The sequence below is a fragment of the Prionailurus bengalensis genome, chromosome E1 (genome assembly GCF_016509475.1).
Source record: "Prionailurus bengalensis isolate Pbe53 chromosome E1, Fcat_Pben_1.1_paternal_pri, whole genome shotgun sequence".
In the NCBI taxonomy this organism is placed as follows: Eukaryota; Metazoa; Chordata; class Mammalia; order Carnivora; family Felidae; genus Prionailurus; species Prionailurus bengalensis.
This window is the reverse complement of record NC_057347.1, coordinates 44,228,859-44,244,317: the sequence shown is the minus strand read 5'-3', so window position 1 is coordinate 44,244,317 and position 15,459 is coordinate 44,228,859. Positions and strand designations below refer to the sequence as shown.

At 48.8% G+C, this 15,459-nt stretch overlaps 1 protein-coding gene across 1 annotated transcript in view; it reads right to left on the bottom strand.

The window, feature by feature from the left end:
• ITGB3 (integrin subunit beta 3) overlaps positions 1-15,459 on the bottom strand; it is a 55,503-nt gene that overhangs the window by 18,562 nt on the left and 21,482 nt on the right. Inside the window, exons 3-10 of the mRNA XM_043584900.1 lie at positions 11,282-11,477; positions 9,886-10,138; positions 8,164-8,326; positions 7,372-7,533; positions 4,735-4,830; positions 4,220-4,309; positions 3,382-3,516; positions 1,489-1,918 (exon numbers count right to left, since the gene is read on the bottom strand). Coding sequence (XP_043440835.1) covers positions 1,489-1,918; positions 3,382-3,516; positions 4,220-4,309; positions 4,735-4,830; positions 7,372-7,533; positions 8,164-8,326; positions 9,886-10,138; positions 11,282-11,477 — 1,525 coding nt within the window. The remainder of the gene's footprint in view (positions 1-1,488; positions 1,919-3,381; positions 3,517-4,219; positions 4,310-4,734; positions 4,831-7,371; positions 7,534-8,163; positions 8,327-9,885; positions 10,139-11,281; positions 11,478-15,459) is intronic.

Here is a 15,459-nt window from a genome sequence, read left to right as displayed (position 1 = left end):
ACATCTGGTTGGATTAGTTTGGCTCCTTTAAGCCCCATTGCAAAGGAAGCCAATCTGCGCCATAGATTTGATCACCAAAGAAGCCAATTATAATCTGTGTTAATTCACCACACAACACACCCATAAACCAATCCTAAACAACTGGCAAATGTCTTTGATCTCTCTGTCACAAGAGGAATCAAGCCTCAGAGACCACAATCCAGCGAAAACCTATCCCCAGTGCCCCAGGAACTACTCAGGCTGCCTAGTTGCCTCTGCGAGTATTGTCAGCACATACAGACGACATTCACATTAGTTCCACTTGGTCTAGCTGGGGAAGTAGCCTAGGAGCAGTCTTTAGGGCAAGGAAAGACCAGGTTGAGATTTTCAGTGGGCCTCAAGACTTCACTGAATTTTGTAATGAGAAGGACAAAAAGTATCCTGCAGGTAGAAGGAGCCAAAATCGTAACCCCCAGTTTGCAGGCTGGGCCTCTCAATGGCAATCCTTTCCCATGTCTGTGCTGTCCAGCATGCCAGCCACGAGCCACGTGGAGCTCCTGAGCAACAGAGGAAATGACTTTTTCATTTTTCATTTTTCACTTATTTTTTTAATTTTTTTAAGTTCATTTATTTTGAGAGAGAGGGGAAAAAAAAAAAAAAAACCTCCAATGGGGGAGGGGCAGAGAGAGAGAGAATCCCAAGCAGGCTCTATGCAGTCAACACCCTGGCAGTGCAGTCAGAGCTTCAACCTACTGAGCCCCTCATTTTTCATTTAACTTAAATTTATTTAAGTTACAATTCAATGTGACTAATTTACAAATAAATAGCCACACGGGGCTACTATATCTGACAGCACAGATCTAGAATCCAAAACGTTATAGTGCCAATAGCGATAACAAAATAGTGCCAGCATGTAAAAAGAGCTTATGATTTTCCACTCATTGTTCCGAGTGTATTGGCTGTTAAACGTGCTCCATTGCCTTGCTTTTTTACTATTTTCCAGGTCTTGTCATGAAAAGACAAATTCATGTAAAATAATTACTACCAACTTTACTACGTATTCTGATACCGTGCAGTTTCCGAATCTGTAACTACTAAAAATCTAATTGCCAGCAGCCAGAGATTTTTTTTTTTTAACCTAACAAGGGAGTTGTTCCGCATCCTTGAAATGATCAAGAGCCAGTGATTTAAAGTATTAGCAGAATGGCAGGTGGAAGAAAAGAAAATAACGGTCTTCACCTTCAAGCTCCCCCACTCGTTCCCATGCTCCAGGAGAGCAGAGGCTCACTGCCGCTGTGTACCCCAGGAGCAAGGACGCGGGGAGCAGAGCGGAATTACAGAGAACCTCCTTCCTGTCTTCTGCCGTTGGAGTGGAAGGACCATCCACTCGGCTCTGCCTGCTGGGCCTTCCTGTGCCCACCTAAGCCCGGGCCTATGTTCCCAGAGGCCGTGGATGTGTGAGCGAGCGTGCGCGGGTACAGGGGCGGGAGGGTGTGCAGTTTCACTCACCTGAGCACATCTCCCCCTTATAGCGGACGCAGGAGAAGTCATCACACTCGCAGTACTTGCCCGTGATCTTGCCAAAGTCACTGCTGTGGCAGACGCACTGGCCACACAGGCACTCGCCCCGCTGGCTGCAGGCAGGCTGGCCCTCCCGGGGGCTGCACTCTTCCTGCTGCGAGGGGCGGTAGTCCTCTTCAGAGCACTCGCACTGGGACCCCAGCCACCCGGGCCCGCAGCGGCACACCCCACACTCAAAGGTCCCGTTGCCATTGTTGCAGCGGCGGCTGTAAGGCTCAGCATGGGCCTGGCACGCACAGTCACAGTCGAAGGTGACCTGAACGGTGAGGCTGTCTTTGAAGCCTACAGGCTTGATGGTGAAGGACTTCTCCCTCTCCTGCGGGCAGCCTCGCACCTTGGCCTCAATGCTGAAGCTCACCTGGGTGGAAAGGAAGACCGCATTCAAACACAGGCGCACTCTGTTATCACTCCAGCCCTGGAGGGAAAGAAGCCCTGCCCTGCCCCACCCTGCCCTGCCCGGGGAATATCCAAACTGGGTGTCTCATCCCCCAGCAACCTGCAGTTCCTCAGCCTCCAAATGACCAAGGTCTGCAAAGCAAAAAGAAAAGCCTGGGGACAGTTGTCCAGTTATATCTGGTTGGGTGCACAGACATAATTTACAGTCAGGAGAGAGGTTGTTTTTTTTTTTTAAATATATATTTATTTTTTGGGAGACTGCAAGTGGGGGAAGGGCAGAGAGAAGGACAGAGGATCTGAAGCAGGCTCTGCGCTGACAGACTGACAGCAGTGAGCCTGAGGTGGGGCTCGAACTCACGAACTACAAGATTATGACCTGAGCTGAAGTTGGATGCTCAACCAACTGAGCCACCCAGGTGCCCCTGGATATGTGTGTGTGTGTGTGTGTGTGTGTGTGTGTGTGTGTGTGTGTTTTAATTCCACCTGTGAAATAAGCCAGCTCAAGCAGAACAGAACCTGTGATCTTATAAAAATTCTTCTCTGGCAACGAAGCGAGCTGGACTGATTATACACAAGGTCAGTCAGCCAGACACACAAAGCACTATATGGCACCACACAATGCCACACAGTGACCAAAGGCTCAGGATCTACTGTTTAATTTCCATATAGTACATCATCACTTGTGTAGTCAAACACCTTTCCGGCCAATATTTCTTAGACAGGATATGTGCACATGTTCTAGAACATAGATAGGTGTACGGACAGATGGATGGACCTAGATATAGGGATGATAGAGATACAGATGATAGAGATACAGATGATACCGGTGATAGAGATATAGCTATCCTCCTTTCTGCTTCCCTCCCTCTTCACCAACCCCTCCCCCCATCAGCAGAAGCAGAAGAGAACCAGTAAGGAAAGAAAGCCATAGAGGCCACAGAGGGACCTGAGGGGCAAAATGAACATTTGCGTTCTGGAAGTCTATGACAGTGGGTATTTGGTATTTTTGCCTGTTCCATTTGCTGTTGAATCTCCAGCAGCGAATGATGCCTGGCACAAAGTTGGCGCTCAGCAACTATCTGTAGATGTGACTGCCATTTCACATTGTAGAGGAAAGACAGGTATTACCGTAGGGGAGGCTGGAGACTGGGCCAAAGGTCAGAAATATTTTCATTTGCAATCAACTGTGCATAAACAAACAGAGGTAAGCTAAACACAAGTTTTTTAAAAATCTCCGTGTAGCGGAGAAGTTTAGACAACAGGAGTCTCAGAGGAAAAGGTTGGCAGCTCCATTATATCCAACTTGTAATGACCTTCGGGAAGAAGGTGCAGGGGAGGAACGGAAGGGGTGCCCACAGACGCTCAGGGGCACAGGCCAGGGTCAGAGCTGAAGCTTCAGCCCCTGCCCAGCCCAGCCCACCTCACCGTGTCTCCAATCTTGAGTCCGACACAAGACTTGAGGCCAGGGATGACCTCGTTGTTGAGACAGGTGGCGTTGAAGGATAGAGACAGCTCCTCGGGGAGGTCCCGCACTTCCAGCTCTACTTTAGAGCGGATTTTCTGAGCAGAAAGGGGGCAAAAGAAGGTTAAGGAGATGAGCCGAGAGGAAGTAGATAGGAACCAATTCCACCCCAAGTAAAATATCAGGTGGCCATGGACTCACCGCGGCAGTGCTGGGTGCTGGGGTTTGCTTAGAAGCTGCCAGAGGAGAGCATCCTTAGGAGCCTATTTCTTACAATCTTTCCTGCCCAAGGCCTGCTCCTCTCTCTCTCTCTGTCCCCCCTGCTGTCTAGTTGAATCTGGGTAAAATCTAAACCAGCCACACCCTCCTGCAAGCCTCAGAGACATGCAAAAAGGGAGGGCTAGCACTGGTCACCTTGGATAGTAGCTTTTTTTACCTAATTTTTAACCAACCTCATCTTCCCCTTGGCTCAGCTCCCTCTTCTCTCTATTGTTGGAGCCCTATCCCTCACCCTGTCCTTCTTCATCACCATCCCCAACCTCTCTTTCCTTTCCACCTTCTCTAAGCTCTTCCACCCACTGCTCCTGACACTCCCTGGCATTTCTTTCTGAGCCATTTCCCTCTCAGAAGGCTGCATTCCTCCCAATGCTGGCCATCAGCCAGCCTCTAGAAGAATAAGAGGAAGGCAGTGAAGGCTGCATAGTGGACTCACATCCAGGACTCCAAAGTCTGCGTTCCCTCCTGGGGAATGCCAAGTGAGGTGGATTCTTAGCAGACCCAACCCCAGTGCGAGACACTTACCCCATAAGCATCAACAATGAGCTGAAGGACGTTGCTGGAATTGGCAGACAGAACCCCCACTGTCGTCCCTGGGATGAGCTCGCTATAGTTCTAGAAGGTAAGACAGAGAGATGTGCAAGGCTGACTAAATGAAGAGGGTGATCTCAAAAGCCCTCCCCAAATCAGAATGAGGGTCTTGAAACGAAGATTGAGGGAAGGATGGGATATTTTACTTGTCACTTCCAGGAACAAATATAGCAGTTTTGCAGCCCTGAGCAAAATTATAAAGAACTTCTCACACCCCTCTCACCCAATAAATTACTCCCCTCCAGCACCACAAACACCAACACACCCATCCCGTGAGGTTCAAGGTTGGAGGAGAGAGACCATAAAAAGGAACCATTTGCCCCTGGGAATAGGCTGGAGGAGGGGCTTTCTTGGTTGGGAAGCATGGCCCGCGCTAGTGTGCCTGGGTTCCCAGAGACAGCTCCACCCAATACAGACCCCACTCCCGAAATCCCTGAAGGCACAGTCACCTGGTAGAGACTGACTACATTTTCCGTTACAGCAAAGATCAAATTGATGTTTTTCTGGGATAGCTTCTCGGTCATCAGCCCCAGAGAGGGATAATCCTGTAATATGGGAGGATGTGGAAGTCAGTTAAGAATTCACCTGAATTCTACACCTTAGAACTTGGCTGATTTGGGCTGTGGCCCAGATGGTGGTGATGCTTAAACCTTTTCACGCCATGATCAAGGTGAGCCAATGGACTAAGTGGCAACACAAACCCAGTTGTGAACTCCAGGGACAGATGAAGAGGCAAAGGCTGGTCAAAGCCAAGCATCTCAGGGCACCTGGCTGGCTCAGTTGGTTGAGTGTCCGACTCTTGATTTGGGCTTAGGTCGTGATCTCACAGTTCATGAGACTGATCCCCGCATCAGGCTCTGCACTGACAGCGTGGAGCCTACTTGGGATTCTCGCTCCCTCCCTCCCTCTCTGCCCCTCCCTGCACACTGCGTGTGCTCTCTCTTTCTCTCAAAATAAATAAATAAACATTAAAGAGAACCCAGGTGGCTCAGTTGGTTGATGGGGTCATGATCTCATGGTTTGTGAGTTCAAGGCCCTCATCAGGCTTGCTGCTGTCTGCACAGAGCCCACTTCTGATCCTCTGTCTCCATCTTTCTGCCCCTACCCCACACATGCATGCGCACGCACGCGCTCTCTCTCTCTCAAAAATAAATAAAACATTTAAAATAAATAAGCATAGGGGTGCCTGGGTGGCTCAGTCGGTTGAGCGTCCGACTTCGGCTCAGGTCACGATCTCACGGTCCGTGAGTTCGAGCCCCACGTCGGGCTCTGTGCTGACAGCTCAGAGCCTAGAGCCTGCTTCCGATTCTGTCTCTCTCTCTCTCTCTGCTCCTCCCCCGCTCACACTGTCTCTCTCTCCTTCAAAAATAAATAAACATTAAAAAAATTTTTTTAATAAAATAAATAAGCATAGAAAGAAAGAAAGGAAGAAAGGAAACCAAGCATCTTTCTTCCTACTGGACTTTGATGCATTCATACCAGTTAGTTGTCAGGCCTCGTTTTTTCCCCCCCACTAATTCGCTTAACAAACATTGAATGATACACATATTACAGTCTCTGCTGCCAAGGAGCTCAGAGTCTAGTGCCGAAGCCAGGTACATACAACACAAAGCAAAGTGCAGAGAGGGGCGTCGCAAGGGAATGTTGGGGCTCCGAGGAAAGAGGGGCGGGTGACGAGCGGGAAGGAAGGAGGGAGCTGCAAGGCAGAACTCTGAGTCTCCCTACCCACTGCTCTCCATCCAGCATGTGTCAAGCCCCATTTTGAAGTTTCTTCTTGTTTTGCAACTACTGACAAACGCCTCAGCCTGGCGTGCGTAATCCTCCCCAACGTGGTCTCAGCCTTCTGGTCCACACGGCATACACCTCTCTCCCTCTTCCACTGACCACTGAGCTGGCCCCCCACTCCCCGCCATGGACTGGCCTTCTTTCTGGTAACCCTCCTCCTTCCTTAGGACCCAGCTCAGGTCCCACCTTCTCTGGGAGTCCTTCCTTGACTATCCCAGTTCATGATGAGCTTTCCCCCTTTGAATACCTAAAGCCCTTATTGAGCGTGCTACCCCACTGCACACTAATCAATCATGCATCTTGTATTATTGGTAGCACGTCTCCTCAACTAAACCAAAAAGGGTAGGACCTTACGTAGTCCCTTTATCCTCCTCAGCCCCTGGTAAGGTGCCTTGCATACATTAGGTGTCAATGATTACTGACTCACCCAGTGCCCGGTCCTGCCCACTTGGACATGGCTGACACCAAAGAACCCAAGCCACAATGGGGATGCTGGTGAACTGCGAACATGTCCCTGGGATCCTAGACCTTGCAGAGAACTCATGAGATCATCCAGCTTGGGGGTGGGGGGGGGGGGCGGGGAACTCCCGCCTTTACACAGGTGTACCGTTAAGCCACCTAGACAAGGAGGGGCTATACTGTCTTTAAGAGACATAGAGTTCACACCTCCCCCCAGATGCCCAGGTATCAGTATTCTGAGGGTCTTACATTTCTTCCTGGCTTACAGCCACTTAACTCCTCTCCTGTTACTTGACCTACTAAGGCCATAGAAAACAACTTAGAAGAAGTCGTCTTCTGTATCAGCTACATCATCCTTTCACCTTCTTCCTTTTTGTCCCTTTAACCTTTCCTCACAGGAACAGATCGCCATTCTTCAGATGATCTTTGTCTCTTTTTCCTCTGTCTTCTTCCAATAATCACAAGTGAGCCCGGTATTCCAAGAAGAGGCTAATCTGTGCACAGTAGACAGGAAGGCCCGCTTCCCAGCTGGACCTGCAAAAGTCCTTTGGGTCCATTCTGGATGCCATGCTGCTGCCGCTGCTGTTGCTTCTGCTGCTGGAGGCAGGGGAGGTGGTGGCGACAACGCCACAGCCAGGACCGCTTATAATGGCTGTGCAGGCCGTACCGGGGGTGAGGGTGTCCAGTTGGTATGGGGGGCAGCGGGAGGACAGGCTGAAACAAGCCTTGCCCCCTGCCCAGGGGAAGTGCCGCCATTTCCACATTCACACAAAGACTCTGCCTGGGTTAGGGCAGCCTTGGCCAGAGTGAATTGGGACCATAGGTGGTACCAAGAATCTCACCATGGTAGTGGAGGCAGAGTAATGGTTGTCACTGCCAACGTGGCACTGCCCATCATTGGGCTGGACAATGCCTGCCAGCCTTCCATCCAGCGCAATATGGGTCTTGGCATCAGTGGTAAACACCAGCAAGTGGGAGGCATCATTTCTCCAGCCAATCTTCTCCTGTTAAAAAAAAAAAAAAGCAAAAGAAAGAAAGCAACTTAAGCCACATCATTGGTAGAAAACAAAGATTCAAGGACTTCCATGCGTGAAGGGCTGAACAAGTCGTCTCGAAGAGGGGCCTCAGTCCCAGTCCTCAGAACACAAGCCAGAGCTTTTCCAAGTTGAAGGTTTCTGTCTCTTAGGAAAAGAGTCTCAGCTGATTAGTTCAGGCAGCTGAAAGACACCTACTTCAACTCCAAATATAACTTTTCCAGTGATAATCACATGGCCCATCTAGAAAGCCACCAGCAAGTACAAGCTGGGCTGGGCTAGAGAAATCCCAACTGAACACCTGCCCGCTTTGCTAAGGTTAAGCTAATCCAGCCTTGACTCTGACACCCTTCTAGAAAAGGTGGGAAGATGCTCTTCCCAGAAAACATCTGGGATCACTGAGGTTCAGAAAAACGTCTGCTGTGGCCAGGGAACAATCCAAACAAAGGCTGCATAACAGGAGAAATGTACTGTTCATACTATACAAAACTCTTTGTTCCTCTCTCTTATTTCACACAGAAACCCCCACAGTTGGACCACCTTCTTCCCCATTTTAATCTACGCCAACCACACCCGCCACTCCCTGCCGTCCAAACTCACATCACAGACTGTAGCCTGCATGATGGCATCAAAGCCACCCTCTGGGGCATCTCGGTTCCTCGACACACTCTGCTTCTTCACTTCCTCATTGAAGCGGGTCACCTGGTCAGTTAGTGTCAGCACATGTTTGTAGCCAAACATAGGCAAGCAGGTGTTCTTCATACTGGTGGAGGGAGGGAGATAATTGAAGCAGAAACCCTAACTGGAAAAGGCTGCATGAGGAGTAAGAGGGAGAAAGGGGGAGACAAGCATGGGTAGCACAAGGCCCAGGCCGATTCCATACAACCGCCGCTACCCAGACTGTTCAGACTCCAAACCCCTCTAATGACCCAAGTAATCATGGTGGCTTTGCCTCCAGCTGGCCTCCAAGATAAGATAGTGAGCTGTGGAACCAGTCTGCCTGGGTTCAAGTCCCAGCTCCTCCACTTACTAGCCATGAGACTGTCATATGATAGGTCAAAATGAGAGGGTCAAAATGATAGGTCATATCTCCTAAGAGTTATTGTGAGGCTTCCACGAGTTGACTCATGGAAAGCGCTTATATCAGAGTGAGGCTCCAGTTGTTACCACCACCTTGGACTTAACACCTCTCCAAGGTAACACTGACACAACAATAAAGCAAAAGCTCATCAACAACTTCATATCCGTGAACCACCAACAAATTGATAGATCTGCACCAGACTAAACCAACCAACAGTTTAACTGATGGCTGACATCTTTACTGGGGAACTTAACAACCCAGACAGAAAGTCAAAAGGGTACCTCGTATAACTCTGAAAACGAAAAGGTAAATTCATCCATTGTCTGGCTCAGTAACCATCCTTTGAAATGATTACACTCCATGGATGTTCAGAGTCTTTACCAATTAAATAAGCCATTCAGTTATAAGCCAAAGTGTCAACAGAAACACATATATCAATTTTCAGACTATTAGAGAGTTCAATAAATATCATTTCCACTCTTTTTATATTCCTCCAGGACTTAATCCCCCTTGCATTTTAACCTGTAGTACTCATAACCTTGATGATGAGGAGACAATGGAATCAATCCTTCCGAAATTATAATTCCTCTATTTATTCATCCATAAATTTCTCTCTACTTTTTATCTCCTTTCCCTCTTGTTTTCTCTTGTCTCCTACTTCTTTGTAACAAGACCAAGAAGCTGATGAGTTTTCTTTCTGGAAATTCTCCACCCTTTTTTTTTTTTTTTTTTTTTTTTGAAATTTTTTAATGTTTTATTTTTGAGAGAGAGAGACAGACAGACAGAGTGCAAGCCGGGGAGGGACAGAGAGAGAGGGAGACACAGAATCCATAGCAGGCTTCAGGCCTTGAGCTGTCAGCACAGAGCCCAACGCAGGGCTCGAACCCACGAACTGTGAGATCATGACCTGAGCCAAAGTCGGACACTCAACCGACTGAGCCACCCAGGCGCCCTAATTCTCCACCCTTTCTAAATGCCCATCTGTCTAATCCTCTTCCCAAGAGTCACAAAGATTTTGGCAGTTACTACACTCCAAACAGCCTTGGATTCTACTGCCACAATGCTCCAGATCAACAGGCCAGCTCACTTGCCAGACAGGAAGACCAAGGTAGAAAAGAGACAGGATTTGGCCAGACGGCAGCCAACGAATCTACCCCAGAGCCAGAAACAGGCAACAGGACTTGCACCTGCCTGAGACAAAGGCAAGTGATGCTGCCCTGGCTTCTCGAAGAGGGACTTACTCATAGCAGGGGTTTTTGAGGGCCTCTGGAGGGGAGATGTACATGTATGGTGACACAGGCTTGTCCACAAAAGCCCCAAAGCCAATCCGCAAGTTACTGGTGAGCTTGCGCATCTGGGAGGCCAGCTTGGTGCCCAGGTTCTGGATGCTCCACAGATCATCCTTCATGGAGTAAGACAGGTCCATCAAGTAGTAGATGTCCACAGGGTAATCCTCCACCTGCCGGACTCGGACGGAGAAAATCTTCGAATCATCTGGAAGGCAAGAGGATGTTTGTTTTTCTCCTTTCCCCCCTCCAAGACTTAATAAGTGGATTGGACACAGTTGGGATTGAGTAACTTCTTGATCAAACCAGACTGGAAAGCCCTGGTCCTTTCTCTTCTCCCCCTAATTCTATTCCTCTTACAATTCTTGATCCTTTTATTTTATTTTATTTTATTTTATTTATTTATTTATTTATTTATTTATTTATTTATTTATTTAGAGAATGAGCAGGGGAGGGGCAGAGGGAGAGAGAAAGAGAGAGCGAGCGAGCGAGCGAGAGAGAGACCCAAGCAGGCTCCATGTTTCACGCTGAGCCAGACACGGGGCTTGATCCCACAACCGTGAGATCATGAGCTGTGCCAAAATCAAGAGTGGGATCCTTAACCAACTGAGCCACCCAGGCACCCCAATCCTCTTATTTTAACCTCTTTTTTTTTTCCACCTAAAATTCTCCACCCTTTCTAAATGCCCAACTGTCTAACCCTCTAGGTCCCAAGGGTCACAGAGGTTTTGGCAGTCACAACACTTTCAACTCTGTAAAAGGCACGAACTATGTCCCACCCTCCTCCGAACCCCCTAGCACCTAACACATGCCTTGCATGAAGAGGGTACTTGGTAAAATTCTTCTTGATGTAATTGGAGAGTCTAAATCAATGCTTCAAAAAGCCTGTCTCAGCCTAATCCTTGTCCCCCGAAAGTCTCCTGCCCCTATTTTATCTGCCGCCATGCCTTTGCCCTAATCTTACCTGGAAAGGGGGCTTACAATTACAGATTACTTTCTCATTTTGTATCTCATCGGAGCCTCAACACAAAGCTATAAGTTAGGTAAAACAAGCATTGGGAAAAGAAGAAATAAACATTTTTTCCAGTTCCTACTATCTTAGAAGAGTTAAGTAACTTGCGCAAGGTCAGATAGCTAATATATGGGGCAGTCAAGACTCAAACTCAGATCTTTCTGATTTGAAGTCCCAATACCTTTCATTTTCTTCTGTTCTCCTGCCCATACCACCCCCAACATCCTTCTCTTCCCACCTCATTTCCATCGTGAGCTACATCCCCAAGGTTCAGGCCTCCACCTTGTACCCTGTGCCCATCTGTCCGGGATCTCTCCCCAGAAAGAGCCCCATCCCTACCTGGCCGGAGCCGGAGCGCAATCCTCTGGGGGCTGACTTGAGTAATCTGGGAGCTGTCTCCAGAGCCCTTGTCGCTGAGGGGCCTGGCCTCTAAGATGCGGGCCTCACTGACGGGGAACTCGATGGACTCCAACGCACAGTTATCCTTCAGCAGATTCTCTTTCAGGTTACAGCGTGGCGAGCCCAGAGGGAGGGCCTGTAAGACAAGAGCCCAAGGTGAGGCCCTGTGGTCAGAGCCATGTGGCTCTCTGCGTCCTGCAGGCTTTGCCAACTCCCAACAGCCTAGAGTTTACCCAGCACTCCGGAGCTAAACCAGCATAAATGAACTCGGGTGGTCCCTCTTAAGATAGCCCATTGTACAGAAGAGGGAAATTGAGGCACCGGAAATGCTGGGCGAGCGCCTGGTCGTGGATTGGTAGCTAGGAAGAGGGCCAGTACAGTAGGATGCCTGTTAGACAAGCAGTTTTCAAACAGAAATGCAACCCGCACGTGAGTCCCAGAAATCAATGTAGAGGATCTCAACCATCAATGTATTAAATAAAGTACAGAGCACAGGAGTAGACTGGCAGAGACTCTTCAGCACTGCCTCTTACTAGCTGGCTCCTAGGGCAAGTCATGGAAGCTCTCCATGCCTCGATTCCTCAGCCGTCATGTGAAGATAATAATAGCCCCCCACACAGGGATGTTATGCAGGACTAAATAAGACAATGCACATGAAACACAGAGTATAGTGCCTGCCTGAGGATAAGTGCTCAATAAAAGGTAGCTATTGTTATGAGACGCTCTATAAATAGTTCCTGGATAAGTCGGTTATAAATAAACTCCACAAGCTGGGGCAAATCCCATGATGCCAGGCACTGACCAGAGCCTCCCCTATCACTTTAAGCTTCCTCCCTTACCCTGGACACAGGGCATTGAGCGCCCTTCCAAAAACCCTGGCGTATATCCCACGGCTCTCGGAAGCTCTGTGTGTGTCTACACTGGAGTACTGAGTGGGGGGGGGGGGGGCATGCTGCACTGGAAAGAAATCAGGAAACAGGCTCAATCCTAGGTCTACCACTAATGAGCACGTGACCCCAGATAAGTCATTTCACGCCTTTGAGCCTCAGTTTCCTCACCTGTGGGACGAGGGGGTCAGGTGACACGGTGTTTTCAGTTCCTTCCTGCCCTGACGTCCAGCACATTTAGCCAGCACTGTGTGGGCACAGATCCAGGAGGGCTCCTTGCCAGGTTGGGAGAACTGGCCGGAAAGCCGGAAAGCCCTTCCCTGAACCTATTTCACAATATTTAGGCCTTCAGGCCCTCAATCCTCACCCCCATCCCTACCCACTCCCTCTCACAACCATTTCCAGAAGTCAGCTGAACAGCCCGCACCAATATCCCAGAAAAACTGGTGTTAACATTTACTGAGAACTCACTGCATATCCCGCACAGCGACACGCACTTTATGTGGACACAGCTCTGGTTACAGTTCCCTCGTGCCGGAACTGTTGTTATTTTCTAAATGAAAAACCTGAGGCCCGGAGGCTTCACAAATGAGGAACCCGATCTTGCAGGAAAGACATCTAAGGCTTGGAGAAGTTAAGTAACTTGCCCAAAGTTACAGAGCTAAGAATGGCAGAAGAGAGGTCTAACTAGATTATCTGACTGTAATTATCCTCTTAAAGTGATAGTTTGTATTAAATTCTGTATAGAGTGAGGAACAAGGCAGAGAAACAGGAGTGTGGAAGCGACGGTCCTGGGAAGAGTCACACCTGAGAATTCCCCGGGTAGGGAACAGAATGCAGGATGGGGATGTGGCTGGTGTAGGAAGGATAGATAATGTTCTGCCTCCTTAGCCCCTGCAGGTGACTAGTAGCCATATTGCCAAGGGAGGGATGTGGCCACAAGGAACCATCCATACTCAAAAAATCAGGACTCTGTAGCCTAAAACTCCTCCTGATGCTTGAAGTCTCTCTCCCTCTCATGCCCAGCCCTTGCCTGATAGACTGAAAGTCTTCCCCATGTGGAGGGAAACATGAAACCAATAATGCTATAGACTGAATGCCTGTATCCCCCCCCCAGAACTCACAGGTTAAACCCTAAACCCCAAGGTATTAGGAGGTTGGGCCTTGAGAGGTGATTAGGTCTTGAGGTGGAGCCCTCATGATGGGAGTAGTGCCCTTAAAAAAAGGCCCCATGGGGCACCTGGGTGGCTCTGTCAGTTAAGCATCTGACTTCGGCTCAGGTCATGATCTCACAGTTCGTGAGTTCGAGCCCCGTGTCGGGCTCTGTGCTGACAGCTCAGAGCCTAGAGCCTGCTTCGGATTCTGTGTCTCCCTCTCTCTGTGCCCCACACTCTCTCTCTCTCTCTCAAAAATAAATAAAACATTAAAAAATTTTTGTTTTTTTAAGAAAAAGGGTCCCAGAGAGCTCCCTGGCCCCTTCTGCCATATCATAGCAAAAAGACAGCCACTATGACACAAAATTTTGCTGGTACCTTGATCTTGGACTTCTCAGCCTCCAGAATTATGGGAAATAAATGTTTGTTCTCAAGCCATCCAGCCTGTGGTATTTTAAGTTTATTTATTTATTTTGAGAGAGAAAGAAAGAGTTAGCATGGGGGTGGGGGGAGGAGCAGAGAGAGAGAGAGAGCCCTGATGCAGGGCTCGATCTCACAAACCGTGAGATCATGACCTGAGCCAAAACCAAGGGACGCTTAACCGACTGAGCCACCCAGGCCCCCCTATGGTATTTTTGTTATAGCTGCCTGAATAGACTAAGAGAAATGGAATGAGGACCATCCTGGCCCAGGCAAAAAGTGGAAAAAGCTTCTGGAAGTTGGCAGCTTCCTTCTTTCCCTCTCAGCTTCATGAGTATGAGGTGATTAAATGACATCAGCAGTGGGAAACAGTGCAAAGGACTTAACCTTCTTGGCCCAAAAGATTCCAACGGGGACATCACAGATCCTCCAAATCTCTGGGATAGATGAAAATCTCCTCTCCGCTCCCAGCCCTGGCCAAGGACAGATGGCGGAATGAACTTATGGGCACTTGGAGTTTTTGTGCCCAATCTTCTCTGGCTGCCCCTGCACATCTCTCCCAACCCCTCTCCCCCAGGAAACATCCTCCTGCTCACAGTGCTCCCTACCTTATCTCTGAGCCCAGCTACCCACAAAGCCCCAGGGAGAAAACCTTCCAAAAAAGGCAATGACTGGAGAGACCAAGATGCACGGAGGAGCTGACCCTTTCCAGTACTAAGACATTTGCCAAAGGAGAGAGCAAAGGGGAGACCAGGGAACTGAAGGAGAGCAGCAAGGCCTTCGTGGGTCTTTAAGCTGCACCCTTGAAGGCGGGGTTTCTTGACTGCCCATTTCCCAATATGACAGTGCTTATTACGAGAAGGTTTGAAGTACTAAGCCCTGCTGATGGTCCTTATGGTTTGTTATGAATTTCCTTAGAAATACAAACACTGACAAACAAAAACTGTCTCCCTCCCTCCTTCTGCGGTCACTGACATCAGAGGTCAGGAACATAACAGGCGGGCCCTTCAGCCACGCTCTCCCAGAGTCTCCTGTCCCGGGAGGATACCAAGGTGGTGACCTCAACACACTTGGGCAACATTCCCTTTCTTAATAACCCAGATTAGGAAGGTAGAAGGAATGTCTCTAGGTTACTCAGAGAAAAAAACTGAAAGGAGGGAGGACGAAGGTTAAAGTTCCAGTTCCTGGTGAAACCGGATGTGACACAAAAAGGGCAGAAATAATCAAGACCCAGGGGAAGATCCTGAGCACAGGGGTGGGAGGTTCCAGCCCACATGCCGTGTGAGCTGAATTCCCTCCCTCTCCTGGGAGACTGATGCATGCTATTAGTCCTATTCTTCATTCATCCTGATTTGGAAACTGGGAAAAGTACAGCATGAATACCTCTCATCATCCTACCTCTCTCACAGGCTTGGTCAGGGGATAACATAAGACTGTGAACATGAAATGCTTTCAAAATATGAAAAATCTCAATAGAAGTCAAATATACTCAAATTCTTTTGATATGATATAAACCAATAAATGCAAATAGAAGGTGACTGTTTGGGGGGCACCTGGGCGGCTCAGTTGGCTAGGCATCCAACCCTTGGCTTTGGCTCAGATCATGATCTCACAGTTTCATGAGTTCAAGCCCCACATCAGGCTCTGCGTTGGCAGA